This window comes from Oncorhynchus gorbuscha, linkage group LG23, assembly GCF_021184085.1.
Source record: "Oncorhynchus gorbuscha isolate QuinsamMale2020 ecotype Even-year linkage group LG23, OgorEven_v1.0, whole genome shotgun sequence".
NCBI lineage: Eukaryota > Metazoa > Chordata > Actinopteri > Salmoniformes > Salmonidae > Oncorhynchus > Oncorhynchus gorbuscha.
Genome location: NC_060195.1, coordinates 49,141,829 through 49,156,542, shown reverse-complemented (window position 1 = coordinate 49,156,542; position 14,714 = coordinate 49,141,829). Strand labels below are relative to the sequence as shown.

Sequence of the window (14,714 nt, the reverse complement as noted above, 5' to 3'; positions counted from 1 at the left end):
TTATTAAACTGATCAAAAAACACACTTTTGGTGGAAGGTGGCCTATACATTCCAATAAGGGTAAAATACATTTGGGGAGACAGTGCAACGTTCAGCCCAATACATTCTAGTTCATTATCACATGACCACTCAATTTGTTTACATCGGATATGTTCTTTTATGTAAATCATCACACCCCCTCTTCCTTCAATCCTGTCTCTCCTGAAAACATTGTAGCTTGGCACAATCAAAGCAGCATATGGAGAGTTTTTATGGAGCCATGTCTCTGAGAGGCAGAGGAAGTCAAGGTTGGAGTCTGTGAGTAGATGTTGAATTTGATCACTTTTTGGAATGACACTACGTATGTTCAGGTGCCCCCTAGTAGTCCCTTGGGCTTAGCTCTTGGGTCCTAGATGACTCGAGAGTGACTGACATATTGAAAAAAAGTGACATTTTCTGTGTTTTCTGACAGCTGGGTTTAGGCCGTTTTGTTTAGTTTTGATTAGGGGCAGTTCGGTAGCGCAATTAACAATCTCTCCCGCCTACACTGGATGCGGGGAACTAATTAAAACAGCTTGCACACCAGAAGTCAGGGAGTGCATATAGAGACTTGGGTATGTTTGAAGAGTCAAAATGTATCCTGGAGCCGGGTGAGTCGAGAGAAACCATGGGACCATGGCACTCACCCACTTCCACAGCGGCAAACCATGGGACCATGGCACTCACCCACTTCCACAGCGGCGACGATCAGTGGACTAGGCCATCCACTGCTTTCCACTCCGGTGAGTATAGGATTGAGTTGCACATCCCCAGAGAGCAGGAGGGTAGTGAACAGGTAGTTTAACAGTTTCCGATAAATTTGGGACTTGTGTTTATTACGCCTAAGTGGTTCAGTGGAATAGGGAGCGAGGTAGACTTAGCCATTATTCAGAACATTATGGTATGCTGTGTACTGTCCGCTCCCGTGGAACGGTGAACCAATGTGTTTGGTATTGATATTCTCCTGCAATAGATTTGTGTCATCCCAGCAAGGACGCACTGAGATTATCAGAAGAGCAGCTACATAACTGACAATCATGACAAAGTACTGGAGATAAAACACATAATTGAGCTTGAACTCTTTGCATGAGTTACTTAGCTGGGGTCGGCGTACACCTGAATTTTAGATAAAATAACAGCATTCGAATGAGAAGCGGCACCTGCCGCACCACCCTGTCTTCCGTCCGCCATTATCTTCCGTCCGCTGTTGTTCAGGTCAGAACGTTTGGATCAACCCTATGTCCGAACCGACTTGCCAAAACTATAGTTTGTCAACAAGAAATTTGTGGGATGATTGAAAAATTAGTTTTAATGAATCCAACCTAAGTGCATGTAAACTTCCGAGGGATTTCTGCTAAATAATCAAGTTGATGGCGCAGTCATATAAGCCTCGGCACCGACACATATAAACAACAACTACGTCACACCCGCCCAGACCCACCTGTTAACACCCCCATCACTCTCTGCCTCATGGCCTCAAACTGCACTATTTTGTTTCTCTCCGTCGCCCACATACACACTTTAAACATGTGGATAATAAATATTTAAAGGCTGACAGTGGTTGATTTGAATAGTTCTGACAGTCGGAATTCTATCGCCACCCATAACTTTTTAACATTCCCAAAAGGCATTGATTATTATAACCTACTCCAGGCCTAAAACCTATGGATTTAACCTTCTGAATTAATGAATATATTGAAGATAGAAGCCGCCTCGTAATGAGTTCCGAGAGATCCAACGATTATTATTATGATTAACCACGCGTTATAATTATATAAAAGCCCCTTAGATATTATCTGTACGTTTCTACATTTCTAAATCAATATCACAGACCAGATTTGCCCTAAGGAAAAATGCATCAACTCCTACTGTAGAAATATATTAATGTATTATTAACCCTGCATTATAATTGTATAAAATCCCCTTAGATATTAATTTAGAATCCTGCAATCCTCTAAATTTAATTAGATCTACAGGGATATTTTATTGATCTGCAGGTATTTTTCATTTAGAAGCCACCTCTTAATGAGTTTCCAGAGCCGTGTTCCACCAATTATTATTGGATTATTCACCATGGCAACCACTTGTTAGAATAACATTGAAAATGATGTGCGTTTACCGTTTTTTAAAAATGAATTCAATCATATATTTAATAATGTAGATGCTGTGTTTATATTTACAGTAGTGATAGACAGCTGGAGGCATTTTGATTTTCACAAGCGTAGCAGGCTGTGAATTCTGCAAATTTTTCCATGATGGGCTATTAGCAGGACAACAGACTCTTCATACTTCCATTTATTTACAAGTGTCCTATTAAAACATAACCTAAATACACATCCGACGCCGACAGAGATGGCCGCCTTGCTTCGCGTTCCTAGGAAACTATGCAGTTTTTTGTTTTTTTTACGTGTTATTTCTTACATTACTACCCCAGGTCATCTTAGGTTTTATTACATACAGTCGAGAAGAACTACTGAATATAAGAGCAGCGTCAACTCACAATCAGTACGACCAAGAATATGACTTTCGCAAAGCGGATCCTGTGTTATGCCTTTCACCCAGGACAACGGAATGGATCCCAGCCGGCGACCCAAAAAAACGACTTCGTAAAAGAGGGAAACGAAGCTGTCTTCTGGTCAGACTCCGGAGACAGGCACATCGTGCACCACTCCCCAGTATACTTCTCGCCAATGTCCAGTCTCTTGACAACAAGGTTGATGAAATCCGAGCAAGGGTAGCATTCCAGAGAGACATCAGAGACTGTAACGTTCTTTGCTTCACGGAAACATGGCTCACTGGAGAGATGCTATCGGAGTCGGTGCAGCCAGCTGGTTTCTCCACGCATCGCGCCGACAGAAACAAACAACTTTCTGGTAAGAAGAGGGGCGGGGGCGTAAGCCTTATGGCTAACGAGACGTGGTGTAGTCACAAAAACATACAGCAACTCAAGTCCTTCTGTTCACCTGATTTAGAATTCCTCACAATCAAATGTCGACCGCATTATCTACCAAGGGAATTCTCTTCGATTATATTAGCTGTATATATTCCCCCCCAAGCAGACACATCGATGGCTCTGAACAAACTTTATTTGACTCTTTGCAAACTGGAATCCATACATCCTGAGGCTGCATTCATTGTAGCTGGGGATTTTAACAAGGCTAATCTGAAAACAAGACTCCCTAAATTGTATCAGCATATCGATTGCGCAACCAGGGCTGGCAAAACCTTGAATCATTGCTATTCTAACTTCCGCGACGTATATATGGCCCTGCCCCCACCCTCCTTTCGGAAACTAAAACAAGAAGCTCCCACGCTGAGGTCTGTCCAACGCTGGTCCAACCAATCTGATTCCACACTACAAGACGGCTTCCATCACGTGGACTGGGATATGTTTCGTATTGCGTCAGACAACAACATTGACGAATACGCTGATTCGTTGTGCGAGTTCATTAGAACGTGCGTTGAAGATGTTGTTCCCATAGCAACGATTAAAACATTCCCAAACCAGAAACCGTGGATTGATGGCAGCATTCGTGTGAAACTGAAAGCGCGAACCACTGCTTTTAATCAGGGCAAGGTGACCAGAAACATGACCGAATACAAACAGTGTAGCTATTCCATCCTCAAGGCAATCAAACAAGCTAAGCGTCAGTATAGAGAGAAAGTAGAATCTCAATTCAACGGCTCAGACACAAGAGGTATGTTGCAGGGTCTACAGTCAATCACGGATTACAAAAAGAAAACCAGCCCCGTCACGGACCAGGATGTCTTGCTCCCAGGCAGACTAAATAACTTTTTTGCCCGCTTTGAGGACAATACAGTGCCACTGACACGGCCTGCAACCAAAACATGCGGCCTCTCCTTCACTGCACCCGAGGTGAGTAAAACATTTAAACGTGTTAACCCTCGCAGGGCTGCAGGCCCAGACGGCATCCCCAGCCGCGCCCTCAGAGCATGCGCAGACCTGGACTTCCTGACGGGCCGCCCCCAGGTGGTGAGGGTAGGCAACAACATCTCCACCCCGCTGATCCTCAACACTGGGGCCCCACAAGGGTGCGTTCTGAGCCCTCTCCTGTACTCCCTGTTCACCCACGACTGCGTGGCCACGCACGCCTCCAACTCAATCATCAAGTTTGCGGACGACACAACATTGGTAGGCTTGATTACCAACAATGACGAGACGGCCTACAGGGAGGGGGTGAGGGCCCTCGGAGTGTGGTGTCAGGAAAATAACCTCACACTCAACGTCAACAAAACTAAGGAGATGATTGTGGACTTCAGGAAACAGCAGAGGGAACACCCCCCTATCCACATCGATGAAACAGTAGTGGAGAGGGTAGCAAGTTTTAAGTTCCTCGGCATACACATCACAGACAAACTGAATTGGTCCACCCACACAGACAGCATCGTGAAGAGCAGCGCAGCAGCGTCTCTTCAACCTCAGGAGGCTGAATAAATTTTGCTTCACTCACAAACTTCTACAGATACACAATAGAGAGCATCTTGGCGGGCTGTATCACCGCCTGGTACGGCAACTGCAGGCAAACTACCTCCCCTCCAGGACACCTACATCATCCGATGTTACAGGAAGGCCATAATGATCATCAAGGACAACAACCACCCGAGCCACTGCCTGTTCACCCCGCTATCATCCAAAAGGCGAGGTCAGTACAGGTTCATCAAAGCTGGGACCGAGAGACTGAAAAACAGCTTGTATCTCAAGGCCATCAGACTGTTGCCACCACTAACATTGAGTGGCTGCTGCCAACACACTGACTCAACTCCAGCCACTTTAATAATGGGAATTGATGGGAAATGATGTAAAATATATCACTAGCCACTTTAAACAATGCTACCTAATATAATGTTTACATACCCTACATTATTCATCTTATATGTATACATATATACTGTACTCTATATCATCTACTGCATCTTTATGTAATACATGCATCACTAGCCACTTTAACTATGCCACTTTGTTTACATACTCATCTCATATGTATATACTGTACTCGATACCATCTACTGTATCTTGCCTATGCCGCTCTGTACCATCACTCATTCATATATCTTTATGTACGTATTCTTTATCCCCCTACACTTGTGTGTATAAGACAGTCATTTTGGAATTGTTAGTTCGATTACTTGTTGGTTATTACTGCGTTGTCGGAACTAGAAGCACAAGCATTTCGCTACACTCACATTAACATCTGCTAACCATGTGTATGTGACAAATTAAATTTGATTTGATTTTAACCACCTAACAGGAGCATGTGTAATACATAGGTAAGGTGGTTGCTGATTAGGGTCATTGGTAATTCCAAATGAAGGAAGGTACTGCAGAACTAGGTACTCTCACATGTTGATACTCAACACTCTCACCCCAATTAGTACCAATAATTGCCTTATACCAATTAACATCTCTCCATATATCCAACATTTCACTCTGGTTAAAAGGAATAGCCCTTAATGGAATATCTGCCCTTGATGTGAATGGTGCATACGCACAAACCCAACAACTACTTTGATTGACTACTGTGGCATGGCATAGAGAGACGGCTAGAAACGTATTGATGCCCGAGACCCTCATCCTGCTGCTGCATCTCTGTGTTAGAAAGGAAACACCAACCACATCCTGTATTAGTAGAAAACTCACAAGAAAAATAATTTCAAACATCTTTCACTTGTCTGCAAGACAATATTCAATCCTCCTATTGTCAATGTAATCATTCACAAAGTCCTTTTAAAGTGACCAGCTCTTCCACACTGGTAGCAGTCCCACATAACTAATAGATAACTATTAGAAATTATATTCTGACAGTCTGCCGGAAGTGAGGAATTCTTCTTCCGTTCCACTGGCTTGTATGTGTATTTATTATTGATCCGCATTAGCTCCTCTAACTGGGGTCCAGCAAAATTAAGGCAGTTTATACAATTTAAAAACATTACAAATCGAATGAGAAGCGGCACACCTCTATTTTTATTAATATATTAAAAAGCACCCATTTATTTTTATTAGAACTATCTCTTGTTATCCAAATACAACCTAACAAAGACCAACATATGTATTACATTGACTGTTCCAGGCCTACATCAGAATCATAACTCTTCTTATCAGGATTTTTGTTATAATCTTCATCAAAGAAACAGTCTAAACATCAAAACAAGAAACAACCTAAAATCCATAAACATCAAAAATGGTCTCATCCAATTTAGGCTCCTTGTATGTGAAGGAGCCGAATCCATACGCTAGGTCTAGAATCATGTATTCATCATTCCACTGGTCAGAGCTCGGAATTGGCCCGTATCTCACCATCTGTTGTCTCATCGATTTCTCCAGAGTCCTGGAAATGAGAACCTTTCACAACGGAATCATCTGCACAAAACTAACACAGTCACACAGGTGAAGGTTGCCCAAAACACAGTGATCATGACATTTATTCATTTCCCCAACACACTATCAAACACATTTGTTAGAGCATTATCTACCCCAGAGTTCCCTGCCAGGGCCTTGGTCACTGATCCGTCTGAAGCTGTGTTATTCCGGGAAGAAACCTCACACACCCCTACCCTTTTCAGCCAGTAACATATCCAAGGCTATTCTATCCTTACATCCCATTAACCTAGTTGCAGCTGTTTTCACCATAAGATGCTTGATTCCAATCCAGAACTCATCAGGTAACCCCATTGGAACTCCAATGCTATCAATGTAAACTCTATTGTCAAAAGATCCTGATGGAGCACTCCTTTTCTCTCTTCTACCTGGCTTTGGGCAAGGGTAAAGAGCATGCCTAGCTGCACTAATGCACAACTACCGGTCCAATTGGTAGGCAGGTTAGGTCACAGTCTCACACCACCACAAATCCCCAGACATCCACTCCAGGCCATTTCATCTGCCAGTCAAGTCCCTCATTGTCTTGTCGGTTGTAACATTCTCTGTCCTATTGCATGTTCTTACTTTCCCTACGTCCCGTCCGTGTGTGAAGTATCGAGCCATACAATAATAATGTCTTCCTGTAACTGTGAAAGGGAGAAGTCTGAATGTAATGGGCACATGGGGATATAGATAATGCATTTCAGTGCAACTGTCACTGTTGTTGATGATAAGAATGGAGGAACTGGACTCGGTCATGAACCAGGACACGGTGGAATAATATATATATATATAAGGCTGTTTATTACAATGAAAAGTATTGCTCAGGCATGCACGGGCTGTTCAATTGACTCAGAGCGAGACCCTGGAACGCGCGCCGAAGACAAAGCGTGCATGAGAATTTATACATAGAATGACGTAGGTAGATTCTGGTAGTCCTGGCTTCTGGTAGGTTGCTTGTAGGTGATAGACAGTCCCCTCCAGCCTGATGTCCGTATCCCATTGGTTCTTGACAGAGTTCTTTGTCTCCAAAGGGGTGAGTGGATGTTTAGGAATTTCGGTGTTTATGTTCAGTGTATATGTTATCTCAGTCAGTCATCAGTACTGGGTAGTACCAGTGTTAATATCTAAAAGAAGGACAGGGGGGAGGGGAAGGTTTATGACACGGTGTGCAAGCTATTCTATCATGCTCTGGCCACAGGCATGCAACAGTCAGTGAATGCGTTATTACATGTGTTCATATGTTACTACACTGTCTGGCTTCCCTTCCCTCATGAACAGCATTACCATACAGACCATTCCCCTGGGTGCATCAATTCCATCAAATGGAAAGGAAATGGTTGTCAACTGAGGTTTTGCTGTGGAGCAGGCGTAACATTCTTCTTTGGCTACTGATCTGGCTTTATACTGAATCCATTCTAACCATAGGTTAGAATCCCCATAACCCGTTTCCACCTCAATCACTTCCTTAAGATCTTTCGTCTGCACTATCTTCACCAGCCCTTGGCTCTGGACGACTCCACGGTCAGTATTTGCTTTGTCAGGGGCTTTGCTTGTATACTGGCTGACTATAGAGCTATCATCTACCCTAACTTCTTCTACCCGGAATGGCACCAAGGTGTCAACCGAAAACTTTACCTTCACTACACTCCCTGTTTATCCAGATAAAGTGATCTCTCATGCTTGGCTAATACAAAATCCTCATTGTCTAACTATAGATCAAGTTACCACCTTCTGAATTCTCGGATGGGTCCTGGTGTATTAAGTCAGATTTCAAAAAAACTTTACGGAAAAAGCATAATCTGAGTACGGCGCTCAGAGCCCAAACCAGCCAAAATAAATATCCGCCATGTTGCGCAGTCAACATTAGTCAAAAATCGCATTATAAATATTCACTTACCTTTGAGGATCTTCATCAGAATGTACTCACAGGAATCGCAGTTCCACAATAAATGTTTGTTTTGTTCGATAATGTCCATCATTTATGTCCAAATAGCTTCTTTTATTAAGGCATTTGGTAAACAAATCCAAACGCGCGTTCAGGTCCAGTCAGACAAAAAGTTCAAAAATGTATATTACAGGTCGAAGAAACTTGTCAAACTAAGTATAGAATCAATCTTTAGGATGTTTTTTATCATAAATGTTCAATAATGTTCCAACCGGAGAATTCCATTGTCTGTAGAAAAGCAATGGAACGAGAGCTACCTCTCATGTGAAATGCGCCAGACCCCTTAGTCAAACAGCTCTCATCCGGCCCCCTTTCACTGTAGAAGCCTGAAACAACGTTCTAAAGACGGTTGACATCTAGTGGAAGCCTTAGGAAGTGCAAAATAACCCATATCCCACTGTGAATTCAATAGGGGCTGAGTTCAAAAACTACAAACCTCAGATTTCCCACTTCCTGTTTGGATTTTTCTCTCAGGTTTTTGCCTATCATATGAGTTATGTTATACTCACAGACATCATTCAAACAGTTTTAGAAACGTCAGAGTGTTTTCTATCCAATACTAATAATTACATGCATATATTACATATTAGCATCTGGGACTGAGTAAGAGGCAGTTTACTCTGGGCACGCCATTCATCCAAAAGTGAAAATGCTGCCCCCTATCCAAAAGAAGTTAAAGAACACCCTCTGTGTTCTGTTAGAGAATAAACTACATTATAGCAGGGTGTGTAAAGCCATAACACAATTTTTTCCAGTGCCAGACTATGATGAATAATGTCAAAAGCTGCACTGAAGTCTAACAAGACAGCCCTTGCAATCATTTTATCATCAATTTCTCTCAGGCAACCAGTCATTTGTGTAAATGTTGTGCTTGTTGAGTGTCCTTCCCTATAAGCATGATGAAATTCTGTTGTCAATTTATTTACTGTAAAAATCGCATTGTATCTTGTCAAACATAATTTTTTCCAAAAGTTTACTTAAGGGTTGGGAACAGGCTGATTGGATGGCTCTTTGAGCCAGTAAAGAGGGCTTTACTATTCGTGGGTAGCGGAATGACTTTAGTTGCCCTCCAAGCCTGAGGGCACACTCTCTCTAGTAGGCTTAAATTGAAGATGTGGAAAATAGGAGTGGCAATATCGTCTGCTATTATCCTCAGTAATTTTCCATCTAGATTGTCAGACCCCGGTGGCTTGTCATTGTTGATAGAGAACAATAAAAAAAATTACCTCTTCCACACTGACTTTACGTAATTCAAAAGTACAATTCTTGTCTTTCATAATTTGGTCCGATATACTTGGATGTGTAGTGTCAGTTTTTGTTGCTGGCATGTCATCCCTAAGTTTGCTTATCTTGCCAATGAAAAATCCATTAAAGTCATTTGCAATATCAGTGGGCTTTGTAATGAATGAGCCATCATTCATTCAGTGAATGAAGGAGCCGAGTTGGCTTTTTTTCTCAAAATGTAATTTAAGGTGCCCCAAAGCTTTTTACTCTCATTCTTTATATAATTGATATTTGTTTCATAGTGTAGTTTCTTTTTCTTTAAGTTAGTCACATTATTTCTTAATTTGCAGCTGGGCTTGCCAGACTTAATTGCCATACCTTTTGCCTCATCCCTCTCAGCCATACAATTTTTAAAATTCCTCATCAATCCAAGGGGGTTTAATAGTTTTTACAGTAATTTTCTTAATGGGTGTGTGCTTATTAGTAACTGGAATAAGTAGTTGCATAAATGCATCAAGTGCAGTGTCTGGTTGCTCCTCATTACACACCACAGACCAGCAAATATTCTTTACATCATCAACATATGAATCACTACAAAATGTATTGTATGACCTCTTATACACTATATTAGACAAAGCCTTTGGAACTTTGGTTTTCCTAGATATGGTTATTATATTGTGATCACTACATCCTATGGATTTGGATACTGCTTTAAATCAAATATCTGCAGCTTTAAATCAAATATCTTGAATCCAGGGATATTGCTTCAGCTTCAGACTATAGATTCTCATAACCTGTAATGAAGGAAACAAAAAAGAGAAAGAGAAATTAAGCATGTCCCAATTTTCAGGAAAAAAATGTGTAATTTCACCTAGACATCCCTAATATGACGACTGCGGTATACAACATAGAAGCTTATCAGGTTCTGATCATCTTACTATGCCCCCCCCCCAGATTGGCCACCGATTGCTAATCAATACGTTCTTTATTGTCCAGGCTCCACTTTGTCGTCACATTTTTTTTGCCATCACCCACTCCTGGCACTACGTCATGTCCCCTCTCGGGAGTTATTCCCTATTAGAGAGTTGAATGCAATAGTTAAGCATTGTCACTCAAAGTGAATGTCTGCTTCTCTCAAATCTAACGTGCCTGGTATTATCACATTGTCCATTGTAGTAACTACCCAGCCTACTTCCTCACATCCCCCTCCACAATGGTTGATGTATCTGTGTATAAGATAAACTTAGGGTTTTCCAATGAATGACTCTATAAACCCATCAGAGAGCTGATCCAAAACAACTCACAACAGTCGTGTTCAAGTAATGTGGTATCGGTAGGATACATCCGACTAGCTGGATTACATGGTGTCTTTTCAACTATAACCATTTCACATAGATCTTTATTCACTACTTTAGTAGCGTCCATAGCTTCCTTGCTAATGGGATATTGTTTTGTGCACGGTGGGGCAACACCTGTCAAACACACTGGTTCCATATCCAAAGGTCCACACTGATTATTTTTCGTAGTCCAAATAGCATGATTCTGAACTGTAGAACCATGCAGTTGCCAAAATTGCCACGTCACCTTTCCTTCAAAAATGTTCAATGTAGAGTCAAGGCCTAAAATAGTTTGTTCAAATGAGCCTATCTACACCCCTGCATCAATCTTCATTGGACCAATAGAAATTGTTTCATATCTGCCCCCCCCCCCCATCCTGTTGCTTTAATCTTCTGAGGACATATACAGTGCCTTGCGAAAGTATTCGGCCCCCTTGAAATTATGCGACCTTTTGCCACATTTCAGGCTTCAAACATAAAGATATAAAACTGTATATTTTTGTGAAGAATCAACAACAAGTGGGACACAATCATGAAGTGGAACGACATTTATTGGATATTTCAAACTTTTTTAACAAATCAAAAACTGAAAAATTGGGCGTGCAAAATTATTCAGCCCCTTTACTTTCAGTGCAGCAAACTCTCTCCAGAAGTTCAGTGAGGATCTCTGAATGATCCAATGTTGACCTAAATGACTAATGATGATAAATACAATCCACCTGTGTGTAATCAAGTCTCCGTATAAATGCACCTGCACTGTGATAGTCTCAGAGGTCTGTTAAAAGCGCAGAGAGTGTCATGTATTGTCATATTATGTCTTGTTCCTGTTCTTTCTCTTCACTCCGTCTCCCTCTGCTGGTCGTATTAGGTTACCTTCTCTTCCTCTCCTTCCCCCAGCTGTTCCGCATATTCTCTAACTACCTCGTTCACCCTTTTCCCACCTGTTCCCTTTTTCCCTCTGATTAGGTCTCTATTTCTCTCTCTGTTCCTGCTTCTGTCTTTGTCATTCGGCCTCGCTAACGCTCCAGCTGTCTTTCAGGCATTAGTAAATGACGTCCTGAGAGACATGCTGAACATCTTTGTTTTCGTTTACCTTGACGATATCCTTATTTTTTCACCGTCACTCCAGATTCATGTTCAGCACGTTCGACGTGTCCTCCAGCACCTTTTAGAGAATTGTCTTTATGTGAAGGCTGAGAAGTGCACTTTTCATGCCTCCTCCGTCACATTTCTTGGTTCTGTTATTTCCGCTGAAGGCATTAAGATGGATCCCGCTAAGGTTCAAGCTGTCATTGATTGGCCCGTTCCTAAGTCACGTGTCGAGCTGCAGCGCTTTCTCGGCTTCGCAAATTTCTATCGTTGTTTCATCCGTAATTTAGGTCAGGTGGCAGCTCCTCTCACAGCCCTTACTTCTGTCAAGACGTGCTTTAAGTGGTCCGTTTCCGCCCAGGGAGCTTTTGATCTTCTCAAGAATCGTTTTACATCCGCATCTATCCTTGTTTCGCCTGACGTCTCTAGACAGTTCGTTGTCGAGGTTGACGCGTCAGAGGTGGGTGTGGGAGCCATTCTTTCTCAGCGCTCCCTCTCTGACGACAAGGTCCACCCTTGCGCGTATTTTTCTCATCGCCTGTCGCCGTCAGAACGTAACTATGATGTGGGAAACCGCGAACTGCTCGCCATCCGCTTAGCCCTAGGCGAATGGCGACAGTGGTTGGAGGGGGCGACCGATCCTTTTGTGGTTTGGACTGACCATAGGAACCTTGAGTACATCCGTTCTGCCAAACGACTTAATGCGTGTCAGGCTCGTTGGGCGCTGTTTTTTGCTCGTTTCGAGTTTGTAATTTCTTATCGTCCGGGCTCTAAGAACACCAAGCCTGATGCTTTATCTCATATCTTCAGTTCTTCTCCACCGACCCCGAGGGGATTCTCCCTGAGGGGCGTGTTGTCGGGTTGACCGTCTGGGGAATTGAGAGGCAGGTAAAGCAAGCACTCACTCACACTCCGTCGCCGCGCGCTTGTCCTAGGAACCTTCTTTTCGTTCCCGTTCCTACTCGTCTGGCCGTTCTTCAGTGGGCTCACTCTGCCAAGTTATCCGGCCACCCCGGCGTTCGGGGTACGCTTGCTTCCATTCGCCAGCGTTTTTGGTGGCCCACTCGGGATCGTGACACGCGTCGTTTCGTGGCTGCTTGTTCGGTCTGCGCGCAGACCAAGTCCGGTAACCCCCCTCCTGCCGGCCATCTCAGACCGCTTCCCATTCCCTCTCGACCGTGGTCTCACATCGCCTTAGATTTTATCACCGGACTGCCTTCGTCAGCGGGGAAGACTGTTATTCTTACGTTTGTCGATAGGTTATCTAAGGCGGCTCATTTTATTCCCCTCGCTAAGCTCCCTTCTGCTAAGGAAACGGCACAAATCATCATCGAGAATGTTTTCAGAATTCATGGCCTTCCGTCAGACGTCGTTTTGGACAGGGGTCCGCAATTCACGTCTCAATTTTGGAGGGAGTTTTGCCGTTTGATTGGGGCTTCCGTCAGTCTCTCTTCCGGCTTTCACCCCCAGTCTAACGGTCAAGCAGAACGGGCCAATCAGACTATTGGTCGCATCTTACGCAGTCTTTCATTTCGTAACCCTGCGTCTTGGTCAGAACAGCTCCCCTGGGCAGAATACGCCCACAACTCGCTTCCTTCGTCTGCGACCGGGCTATCTCCTTTTCAGAGTAGCTTCGGGTACCAGCCTCCGCTGTTCTCGTCTCAGCTCGCCGAGTCCAGCGCCCCCTCCGCTCAGGCTTTTGTCCAACGTTGTGAGCGCACCTGGAAGAGGGTCAGGTCTGCACTTTGCCGTTATAGGGCGCAGACTGTGAGAGCCGCTAATAAGCGTAGAACTAAGAGTCCTAGATATTGTCGCGGTCAGAGAGTATGGCTCTCCACTCAAAACCTTCCCCTTAAGACAGCGTCTCGCAAGTTGACCCCGCGGTTCATTGGTCCGTTCCATATTTCTCAGATCATTAATCCTGTCGCTGTGCGACTTCTTCTCCCGCGATATCTTCGTCGCGTCCACCTGGTCTTCCATGTCTCCTGTGTTAAGCCCGTCCTTCGCGCCCCGCTCGTCTCCCCCCCCCCATCCTTGTCGAGGGCGCACCTATCTACAGGGTCCGTAAGATTTTGGACATGCGTCCTCGGGGCCGTGGTCATCAGTACCTAGTGGATTGGGAGGGGTACGGTCCTGAGGAAAGGAGTTGGGTTCCCTCTCGGGACATGCTGGACCGTTCGCTGATCGATGATTTCCTCCGTTGCCGCCAGGTTTCCTCCTTGAGTGTGCCAGGAGGCGCTCTGTGAGTGGGGGTTACTGTCATGTATTGTCATATTATGTCTTGTTCCTGTTCTTTCTCTTCACTCTGTCTCCCTCTGCTGGTCGTATTAGGTTACCTTCTCTTCCTCTCCTTCCTCCAGCTGTTCCTCATCTTCTCTAACTACCTCGTTCACCCTTTTCCCACCTGTTCCCCTTTTCCCTCTGATTAGGTCTCTATTTCTCTCTCTGTTCCTGCTTCTGTCTTTGTCAGATTCTCGTTTGAGTTTCTCATGCCAGAACCAAACTATCGTCTCGTTTGCTTCACCCTTGTCCCGTCCTGTCGGAATCTGCCTGTTCATCTGATGCTACATGTGATCAGGTACCTCTGTCCTCTACGACCCGCGCCTACCCAGTGAGACCAGCAGTCTGTCGCCGCTAACCCAGCTATTCTCCTCTGCTGCTAAGAAGGGGACTCTTCTGTAAATATCAGAAGGACTTTAGGATTCATTTGTCTGCGGGTTGT

At 43.9% G+C, this 14,714-nt stretch overlaps 1 protein-coding gene across 1 annotated transcript in view; it reads left to right on the top strand.

The window, feature by feature from the left end:
- Positions 1-694: 694 nt before the first annotated feature.
- Positions 695-14,714, top strand: part of LOC124010684 (relaxin receptor 1-like) — a 106,699-nt gene continuing 92,679 nt past the window's right edge. The window contains exon 1 of the mRNA XM_046323343.1: positions 695-761. Coding sequence (XP_046179299.1) covers positions 695-761 — 67 coding nt within the window. The remainder of the gene's footprint in view (positions 762-14,714) is intronic.